At 41.0% G+C, this 11,358-nt stretch overlaps 1 protein-coding gene across 2 annotated transcripts; it reads left to right on the forward strand.

The window, feature by feature from the left end:
• The first annotated feature begins 1,332 nt into the window (after positions 1-1,332).
• On the forward strand, positions 1,333-9,289 carry fosl1a (FOS like 1, AP-1 transcription factor subunit a). 2 transcript variants are annotated; one of them, XM_061788192.1, is made up of 4 exons: positions 1,333-1,746; positions 2,778-3,050; positions 6,199-6,306; positions 7,444-9,289. In XM_061788192.1, the coding sequence occupies exons 1-4, from the start codon at positions 1,642-1,644 to the stop codon at positions 7,963-7,965; spliced, it is 1,008 nt and encodes a 335-aa protein (XP_061644176.1). In that variant the 5' UTR covers positions 1,333-1,641; the 3' UTR covers positions 7,966-9,289. The 2 variants fall into 2 exon arrangements, with proteins under 2 accessions (XP_061644176.1, XP_061644175.1); XM_061788191.1 differs by having other exon boundaries at positions 1,334-1,746; positions 2,775-3,050.
• The last annotated feature ends 2,069 nt before the right edge of the window (positions 9,290-11,358 follow it).

Below are 11,358 nucleotides of genomic sequence, written 5' to 3' on the forward strand. Positions count from 1 at the left end.
TTTTTTTATTTTGTTTTTTTTTTTCCATAGGGTTTAACTGTCGTATTCATTAGTACGAAAAAAAAATCACTGAATAAGCAATGTAATATGGCAGCTTTTGTGGCAACAGGCTGACTCATCTCTACAGGTGTGTGTGCGCATTTATGTGGTTTGCCAAGAGAGAGTGACTCTCTAAAAAAAAAAAAAAAAAGCCTCCACACCCTCTATCCTGAGTTTCATAATTGACCCGGTATGCAACCTCCACATTATCACAGCGTGATAAAAAAGGATACTTAATAAATGATGCATCTTTGCATTATAACCACACAATTCCACCCCTCTACTGTGCTGTGTTAAATATTTAATTATGTCTTTAGGGCATCAGTGTTGCAACAGTTTACCTTATGAAACATGTCTTTGCACATTGGAATCAGCCCATTACTATATTTTTAATGGTTTAGCTTTATTGTTTTATTGTTTTGAAATGATGCTCTGTTCAAATGTCTTATGTTCGATTTGTATGTACAGCACTTTGTTTCAGCTGTGGTTGTTCTGAAAGGGGGTTAGGGTTAAAGGGGCCGTATAAATAAAATTGAGTTGAGCTGAGTCGAATAGAATACAACAAAACAAAGCAGATAACACATTCATACAATAGCGATTAATGGCAAAGTTGAAAAGACCCACGAGCTGCAAGTGTCAAAATTGTAAATAAATAAATAAATACAATTGTAGAATTACACAACTGAACTTTTTGTTGAACTGTTTAATATGTCATATTTTATGCAATAATAATAATAATAAATGTTTATGAACCACTTTTTTTTAGAAAGCCGATAAATAAATACATAAATAAATCAATATTCGGTGGTTTCTTCCATTCCGATTCGGGCACGAGAAGGAGAGTGGTGGTGGAGCAAGTCTTTGAGGTAGGACAGAGCCAGGTTATTGGAGGGCTTTTTCGGTAAATGTATGAATATACATATACATAAACACTTCCCGTAGAAATATGGTATATTGGACATGAACTGTTTCAGTTACTCACCCAAAACTAAAACTTACTCACTGACAGAGTACGTTTTCTTTTCCACACTGTTAATATACTAATTTCAGACAGAACTATGCATAACTAGACACGAAAATGCATTAATGGCGGTCTCTGTGGCCATGAGGGAAGCCAATATATGAGGTCTTAACGAAGGCGCCTTCAAGTATCCCGGCTGTAGGAAATTCTCACCATATTAGGCAAATGACGTCACGTCACGTGTGAGTTCCGCGAGAGATTCCAGACCGCACGTTTTCCCGTAAACGGGGAGGGGCGAGGCGAAACTAAAGTGCCGCTTTAAGAGTTTACAACGACGCAATCATCTGCAGACTATGATTTCTAGGTGAGTGACTAAGCAGCATATGACACACCGACAGTAGTTTCTAGACGTTTAAGGACCACAGGAGACAAAATAAGACGTTTATTGCTTCTTCTCCACCCCTCGGATTCGTCGCTGCTTGGACTCGACCGACTTGCCTCCCCTCCATAGAGTGGCTTCGCTGTCACTTTGAATCAGAAAGTTACTTTTTTGAAACCTCGCGCGGACACTATCATCTCCAGCTAGCCTGGGAACATTTATTTGATTTGTAAAAAAATAAATAAAAATATCAACAGAAAGGATGTACCGAGGTCACGGAAGAGGCAACCCGGCGTACGCGGGCGGCGCTTCTGGGTCAAATGCTGCTTCCCTGGAAAGCACCACTACTTCCGCTACACAAGAGCAGGTAGGCTTATGCCTATATGGTATGTTTGTTCATCTATGCCAGCGCCGTTAATGACAGGGAACACAATGCTCCTTCACTAGATTGCAAAAGGTACATAATTAACCCGTTGAACTAAGTTGAAGAGAGTTGAGGAGCTTCGACGAGGCAAAAGTAATGCTTAGCCGCCTCCTTGTGGTAGGCAATTATCAACCTTTTCTTTTTGGGTGGGGGAATCAAATACTAGCAGATTTTCGCTATTTGTGACACGACAAGGTCAGTATTTCCGCAAGTAGGCCGGTACACTGTATCCACTTTTTGTGACATTTTTGTTTGGCAGTGTTGGGGCCCAATACAGTCTTCCATGCAGTTTTACGAACAAATGCTCATAATAGGGTTGCAAAGTGGTGGAAATGTTTTGTTAAATTTCTCGAAAGTTACGACTAAGTTTCCATGGGAATTTTGGTGGTATTCCCAATTGGAAACTCTCCAATTTATGAATTTATGGGAATTAACTGGGCATTGAGGGTCATTTAATGGAAAGGTATTATATTCAAGCATAAATATAAAAAAATTGTTTTGTCATAAGCAGACATGCATTCAAAATAAATAGCTCTCGTTGCCCACACGCGAGGGTATGACGGTATGTCAAATTCTATTTTTTTTTCCTTCAATTTATTCACGCAAATCTGAAGCTTACTCAGACCTCATATATTGGCTTGCTACGAGACAAGACTATGGCCTGACTAAATGAAGCTCCTCCCCTCACTTCAACATAGCTCCTAGGCATCAAGTTGCCAGCAGATGGCACCAAAGCAATATTTTTATATTAGACATGGGTTTGGCCTGAGCACAAATGCAGGGAATCGATGAGTTTTCCAGCAAATAGCAGATAGGTTTGCCCCAAAACTCTGCAAATTGGCAAATTCACAAATTCCAAAGCGCAAATATGTGGGGCTTTACTGTACTGTACTTCTAATTTTCATTAATTTCTTAGTGATATGATGAAGGATCCCTGATTCAGGTCCACTAACTCCATCCCGTTTTGACAGAAGTTCTCTATGGCCGGCTCCAGCCAGTTCGTGCCCAGCCTCAACGCCATCACGACCAACCAGGACCTCCAGTGGCTGGTCCAGCCCTCCCTCATGCATCCGCCGGGTCCTTCTCGATCCCCGGTGCCTCCTTACCCGTCCCTCTCGAGGACTCGCCCGCAGGTTCCGCCGCCACCTCCTCCGCCGTCATCCCATTCCTACTTCATCAGGCCGGGGGTCATCAGAGCGGGCGCAAACTCGGTCACGGGGTCGACGCGGCGGAGGAACGACGAACACGTAAGGCGAAAATATTTCTGATGTAATGTGCGTCAATTTGGCAGAAAATGAGTCAACTGTGGATCAATCTGTGTCAAAAGTAGTGTGTAATATCCTGTGACACTCACACTTACACATCTGCGCTGTCCCAATTGGACTTGCACAACAAATATGTGCAGACAGAACCTGATGAATTTAGATTTTTAGTTTTAATTTTTTTTTGATGGGCAGGCGCGCACTGTTTATTTATTTCCTCCCGAGTTTACTTTGAGACAATATTGACCGAGTCAGACGATCCCTTTATGATAAACAAACATTGATAGCAGAGTTGCACATAAAAAAAACTTTAACGCAGCATCATAATGACCTGATTCAGCAGTTGAACCCCCTCTGCAATGGGAAGTAACAAAGTACAAATACTTTGTCACCGTACTGTAGTAGATTTTGACGTCATCTGTACTTTACTTGAGTATTTATATTTCTTATGACTTTTTAGTTTGAAGACAGATACTTTCAACTCCTTACGTTGTCCAAATCAGCTTGTTACTTTATTTTCAACCTCCGCGGATGATGACACAACGTTAATAAAAAAAAACAACAACAACTAGAGAACTAGAGTGAGTATGTCTGTGTAGATTGTCAGTCATCTGGTAATCCGCAAATGTTAAATCGAGGCAATTGCACGGAAACAAACAAGAGTTGCCTTTATTCAACGTTTGCGGATAAATAGAGAGATGAAACGTCAACCCTGCTAGGGAACTCGGTTGGCTGATCGAGATCAAGCATTTTTTCGTATTTTAAAAAGCGCTATATGAATAAAATGTTACAAATGTTATGATAAGGCGATAAAAAATAGCCATAGCAGCGACAAGGAGGAACAGGGAGCATTAAAGAATTTGACACGAGTTATTGACAAAACTCTAATATCTGTTGCATGAAATTATCCAGAGAAGTTTTTTTTTCATTGTGCCAAGTTATCAAAATGAGTATTGTATAGAGGCGCGTCAAAGCAAGTTTATTTGTAGAGCGCAAGGCAGTTGAAAGTACTTTACAGTTACATAAAATGACAAGAAAGAAAATAGAATCATACCATAAAACATACAAATAATCATAAATTAATTCAATTAAAAGGGGGGCGTGCAGGTAAAATACTTTCAGTTGTCATTCCGGTACTGATTCAACTCGTTTTTAAGTAAAGCTAAAAAAGTACAGACTCTTAAATATACTTGAGTATGAAAGTACAAATTTGACTGTAAAGTGAGCCACTGAGAACGAGGCCAACTCCATTTGGGTAATTTATAAATCAAGTGCAGAAATGAGTCTAGAAAAGACAGTTTTCTGAGGAATACTAGTCTGAATCAAGGTTTAGTTCCATTTTTGACTTATAGGGGGCAGTACTTTATTGCACTCAACTCTTTTCATTGTAGCCATTACATTTTAAAGCAATCTCCTATAAAATGACAAAAATGGAGCTAGCCCAGTTTAGTTCTCAGTTGTTCACTTTACAGTAACAATTAATTTTTACTATTTCAGTGGCTGTACTGTTTTATGTTTACCACTCCCCCATGAGTTGAATTCTGTACTTCTACTTTTATTACAAAATCATTTGTACTTCTATAAGTATAGAGTGTGGGTACCTTTGCCCCACTGCCACATTTATTTTCTAGTAGTGTAAATTGCACAGGAAGTGGACTCGTAGGTGACTCACCGCTGGGCTCGCAAGTCACGTAGCGTGACTCACACCTGAGTCACCGTTCAGGTCTGAGGATGACTCATCAGTCATTTAAAAGGGCGGGAAATAGAAGAACGACGAAGCAGAAAGTTCTTCATTATGCTGCAAGTGCTGGATGGTCCTAGTTGGGGTGCAGCGCAGACACAAAAGCACGCTCATTTGAAACCTTTTTCTGCCATGACTCATAAATTAGGTTGTCAGTTTTGTTTTTCTCCTGGGTCATGATGACCTGATGCCATGATGAATTTTATTTGTACTACTGCCTGCTTGTATCTTTCACATTTAAAATCATCTTTCGTCACAATAAGACATGACTAATTCTAACCCCAGAAAACTAGTAGTACGCAAGATAGATGGATAGATAGATAGACAGACAGACAGATTAGTTCTTTGCATATCATTTGGGCGTATTTAAGTTTATTGTCATACTTCAGATGAATGAATTGTCTTTTTAGGGGCAGTGTTTCTCAACCTTTTTTTGAACCAAGGCACATAGTTTACATTAAAAACAATCTCAGGCACACCGGCAAACCAAAATGTCGCTTAAAGTGGATACACAGGTTAATTATGTACCTTGTGCCATCTCGGGGAGGAGCATTTAATTGGCCGGCCGGTCACTGTATGTTACTGGTATAGATAGTTAAACAAAGAGATGATTTTTAATAAATGGATAATATTTTTTGGACCAATTAATTGAAATTGCATAATTTACCACGGCACAGTGGCTGGAAAACACTTTACTAGATAGACAGATGGGTGATGCTAAAATGAGAAACATTTTTGTCTAGGCCATCTCATTTGGGTGTAGAATGGCGCCAAAGTTTGCTTAAGCTGTAAATATCATTACATTTTTAAATACTATGTAGATACCGAACCCTGCCGCAAAAATCCATTAACTCATTCAGTGCCATTGACGGACTTAGAATCCATGAATGCCCAACTAAAAAGGTTTGTCTTTGCATAAAGATGCCACAAGGTGGCAGCTATTGTACAGGACTATGGTCTGACTAAATGAAGGTCTTCCCTCACGTGGCGGCTGTGGCTCAGTTGGTAGAGCGGGTCATCCAGTGATTCAGTGGGCCTGGCAACACCCTGCATGGCAGCAGCTGCTCTTTGGTGTATGAATGTGTGTGTAAATGGGTGAATATGAGCCTCAGTAAGGCACTTTGAGCACTGTGATGGTGTGGATAAAGTGTCCATATAAGTGCACTCCATTACTAGGCTACAAAATGGCGCCAAAGTAATTATTTTGTATCAGACAGGGCTTTGGCCTGAGCACAGAAACAGCAAATAACAAGTTCAAGTGTTGCACTAGTGAGCACGATCCATTTCAGGGCATCCATTGAGTTGAAGTTAGCAAATTTGGTTTTAACTTTTGATGGAATTATTAGTACAGTTAAGTATTTGCTACTAATTTATACTTGTTCTTGTTTTCAGTTGTCTCATGAGGAGCTGGACAGACGGAGAATAAGGAGAGAGCGCAACAAACTGGCAGCGGCCAAATGTCGCAATCGCCGTCGGGAACTGACGGATACGCTGCAAAACGTGAGTATCCATTTTCTGAAAGAAAGGTGAAAGTGATTATTTCCAACACAGTCCTTTTGTGGTTGCCAGTTGACCTTGATTTAAAACAATAATGTCCATAGAAAATAAAATCATAATCAAATAATAACATTTGAACATTCTTAGCTGTTATCCATCTATGGCCTGACTAAATGAAAATCCTCTCCTCCCTAATAGGTGAATTTGAGAATGCCAAACCGCGAATCTGCAGGGGTGCACTGTATTTATTCTCTGTTTTTGTGCTCAGGCCAAAGCCCTGTCTAATATAAGAATATGTATTGCTATGGCACCATCTTCCTGTTAAGAAACTATGTTGAAGTGAGTTGAGGAGTTTCATATGGACAGGCACCAGCCCTATCTAATAGAAAAGTAGCACTTTGCCACCATCTTGTGGCGTCATTTGGCAATTACAGTGGTGCCTTACGATATGAGTGACCTCACTTGTGAGTTTCTCGAGATATTCACAACAATGTGGCAGATAGTGAACATTTCTTCAAAAAATTGGTTTCAAGCTGTTTTATGCTTGTTTACTTCCATCCTAAACATGAAACTGAGAATTACATGCTGTGCATTTAATACAACCGCATAGCTTTGCCGTAATAAAGTTTGCTTAGCGTAATGCTAACAAACAATGCAAAACACAATGGAAAGACTAACAAATAGCATCAGTGTCACAATGTTCTAACCCTTTAAGCAACAGATATTTGAACATAAACAGTAAAACAAAACATGTTTGTAGACAGACATTATAACAATAGTGACATATTGTACAGACATATTTTCTTTACCCTCCGCAAAAAAATACTCATATTACTGCAGTTCACTGAGTCACTTAAAGTAGTTGAGTGAAACTCTTCTTTGTTTGCATAACTGTTATATACTGCCGCCTGGTGGCCAAGTCACGCACACCAGAAGGACCTGCAATAAATTAATCAAACTGTTATGTCATTACTATATGGGATTACAAAGTAAAATATTACAGAGCGCCATTTTCTATATTCCAAAACACAACACTGTAATCTGAATTGTATGATTTTCAAGGGCATTCGAATGTATATTGGGCTCAATCAGGCCTTAAATCCTAATCGAAGTCCATGGTTGTTGTTTCGTGTGCTTTAGGAGACAGAGCAGCTCGAGGATGAAAAGTCCCGTTTACAAAAGGAGATAGCAGAGTTGCAAAAGCAGAAAGAGAAGCTGGAGCTGGTCTTCGAGGCTCACCGTCCAATCTGTAAAATCCAAGACTCCGACTCGGATTCCGAGGCCAACGCCACGCTCTCGTCCTTGGCGGGCATCAAGATGGAGCCCAAGGACTACAGTGCGCCCGGACCCTCGCGTGCGAAGCAGCCAGCAAAGGTGGAAAAGGCCAAACCCAAGATCACCATCCCCACCAAGACATCACCGTCATCCTCCTCGTTAACCCTCGCAGTCAGCCAAGAGTCCGAGTCCCTGCACACACCCATCCTGACGTCCACCCCCTCCTTCACCCCCTTCACGGCCAGCATGATTTTCACGTACCCCTCGGCCCCCGTGGACGCCTCCCACCAGGCCCCGCAGCCTTGCGGTGTGGCGCACCGGCGCAGTAGCAGCAGCGGCGACCAATCGGATCACTCCTTGCACTCTCCCACCATCATCACACTGTGACTGACGACGTGATTTCAAAATGGGCTTCAATTCATTGTTTTTGTCAGTTTTTTTTTGGGGGGGGGGGGTGAGTGGCAAAGGCCCAATGAGGATTTTTTTTATTGTATTTTTTTTCCACATCTGCCTCACAGTTCTGCGGACCGGGGTTCAAATCCCGGCCCCGCCTGTGTGGAGTTTGCATGTTCTCCCCGTGCCTGCGTGGGTTTCCTCCGGGTACTCCGGTTTCCTCCCACATTCCCAAAACATGCAGGGCAGGTTAAATGAAGACTCTAAATTGCCCCTAGGTGTGAATGTGAGTGCGAATGGTTGTTTGTTTATATGTGCCCTGCGATTGGCTGGCGACCAGTTCAGGGTGTACCCCGCCTCCTGCCTGAAGAGAGCTGGGATAGGCTCCAGCACTCCCCGACCCTTGTGAGGGTAAGCGGCTCAGAAAATGGATGGATGGATGGATGGATGGATGATCCCTTCACAATCATATTAGAGCTTTTAATTGGCGCAACGCAAAGGTAGAAGTAAATGGTTTATTTTGTTTGTTGTAACGGTCCCTATATGTAGGTACTGTACGTAATGATACTACATGAAATCGATCCATCCATTTATTTTCAATAGCGCTTATAACATTCAGGGTCGCGGTGTACTGGATCCTATCTCAGTTGACTTTGCGCTAAAGGCAGACTACACCCTGAACTGGTCGCCAGTCAGTTGGAGGGCACATAAAGTTACAACCATTCACACCGTTACTGAACCCACACTGCCTGTACCCAAATCAGTCAAATGTAGTACTACACCATCAGTGATTTACAACATAATTTCTGTCAAATTATTTCGCTGACCCTCAAACCACGGCTCGCAGACCTCCAGGGTCCCTTCGATGCCAGTTTGAGAACCGCTGCTCTACTCGGTTGGCATTGTCACAATCCACTTATTACGCTTTTACTTTATGGAGGTTTTCTTATCTACATACTTTATACCTCTCCTTTTTTAAGTGGCACAATTGTGTTGAAGATGAACAATGCATGCAGAGTATTTTATCTAAGTATATTTTGGTAATTGAATGTAAGATTGCATTTAATGACAATGTTACATCACGGCATGTAACATTTTTATGGATGGGAAAGTTGTCCTTAGCTATATTTGAAAAAAAATATTTTACAATTTATTGACCACTAAGGCTGGGCCGTAGGAGTTGATAGCGAGCATATTTATTTGTGAGAGGGTAATATATTTTTGATAATGGGTGGGCAGTGCCTTACTTTTCAGCTTTTAACTCAGCAGTGTTTCAGAGACAATAAAGAAAGACAACTTTCACAACTGTTCAAAGGCTTCTGGTGTCGTACTTTTGCATTTCTAATACAGTGTGTTGCTTTCCTCATTTGAAAGAGTTTGGAACAGCGTTCGGAAGGATTCAGTGCAGTTCTTCAAAAATACTAGTGCTCCCTAGTCATTCTACTAGTGCACAGTAATGTCATACCAAAGTGGAAAGCAGTAGTGGAAAAAAACAGATTAAAAAAATAATTGTACTAGTGCACTGCATTGTCTTACTAGTGTGGAAAAACGAGTGTAGTAGTACATGGACACAAGCAAGGATATGGAATAAGTGCTCAAAGGGCTTTGATAAAGCTCAAGGTCCATGTACACTATTTGTCCTCACTAGTAGGATAACTTTGGCATATTAGTAGAATGACATGTTACTAGTGAGGCAAAAAAATGACAATTAATAACTAGTATTACTATAACATTATAAAATTCTACTACTCTAGTTAGCGTCTCGCACTTCACTAACACTCTGAGACAGTTTATTTTGATCACATTACAGATATAAAAAAAAAAAACATAAAATATCTATCAAGGAATTTTGTTTTAAATGCCAATCTCTAATTCAAATGCAAAAATCGACAGACTCACAATAATATGGTAGAGGGATCCTTGGTTTATGATTTATTTATTCATTCATTCACAACAGTCCATTCTTTTCATTATTAGCGTTTCTCTGGGCTTCACTGCTTCCTAATGTGTGTGTGGATTTATTTTTTATTTTTTGTCCTATCAGATTTCAGCTTCTATCTGTTGCCATGCCCATCTAATCTGCCCAGGGCCTTCACAACGGAATTGAATCTATGTCATTTTACAACGGGGCCTGCTTCTTTAACCAATCAAATTTCTAATTCGTCCTCACTCAATGACATCAACATGTTTTCGGTCCTCTGATTGGTTGGCCAGAGCAAAACTTGTTACCGCCAACTTCAACTAGCAAAACAAGTCGGGGGGCAGGTCTCATGGTGTGCCCGGAGAGCCTTCTCATGTAAATTACTGAATAAATGTTACAGGAAACACTGCTTTATAATAATATACGTTATGATTTTGGATAAATGTTAACGTCCACTCTCGTACGGCTCATCCTCTGCTTCTGGAAATGGAAGTGACTTGTCTCATGAGGGCATGCTTGTCTCTGAGGGCAACGGGTTGCTATGCTCAAAGTGGGTTAGCGACACAGATAAGGGACAGATGGCGAGCTGGAGGGGAGAATTCAGTGTGTGTCTGCACCGTGCTGTCAAATGAAGCCTGTGCGGCCCATACCAATGACTAAACAACGGGACTGCGTTAGACACTGCAACGTGTCAGGAATCCCCCCCCCCTTACTAGCTACTTGCTGGCTGGTATGGGGCCCCAATAGGTGGCTGATATTGGTCCAAATCAACGACACGAAATGGATCCCCCGTAGAAAAACGTGTCTGGAATTCCCCTCATAGGGGCCCTACTACGCACTGTTGGCAGATGGCTGGCTAGTAAGGGGTTCCGAAAGATGGCTGATATTGGTCCATATCAACAACATAACTGGAAACCCCCATAGACACTGCAATGACACGTCGGGATTTGGGGGGCTCCCGAAAAGGACCCCCTTACAAGCACTGTCGTCTTCTAATGTTACAAAATACAAATACTTTTCACCTATTTGTACTTTTTCGTTATTTCTATTTCTGGCAACTTAACCTCTTTCTCCACTACATTTCCCATTTAAAATGTATACTTTTATTCCAATACATTTCCCTGAAACTATCTTTGTTACTACAAAATAAAATCGGAAGAAATTGTTGATTGACGAAATGCCTGAACCGTGGAGCACAAAAACAGAAGAATTGTCTGGCACACAATTTTCCAACCAGCAAGGTCAAGCGTCTTTCCGTTGCTTCTGGGTGATACGCTTTATTGCAATGATTCTCAAATAGTGGCACGTGGGCTCCCTCTAGTGCTAGGCAAAAGAATCACGAAATTAAATCTTCAAACTGTGCTTAATGTTACAGAGGCTGAAACTCTTTTTTAATCCAGTACAGTTACAGTAGTTTACAATAATACACTTTTTAGGAATAAAACCTAATTTTTGTTGAACAAGTA

Source organism: Phyllopteryx taeniolatus, chromosome 10 (assembly GCF_024500385.1).
Source record: "Phyllopteryx taeniolatus isolate TA_2022b chromosome 10, UOR_Ptae_1.2, whole genome shotgun sequence".
Classification (NCBI taxonomy): domain Eukaryota; kingdom Metazoa; phylum Chordata; class Actinopteri; order Syngnathiformes; family Syngnathidae; genus Phyllopteryx; species Phyllopteryx taeniolatus.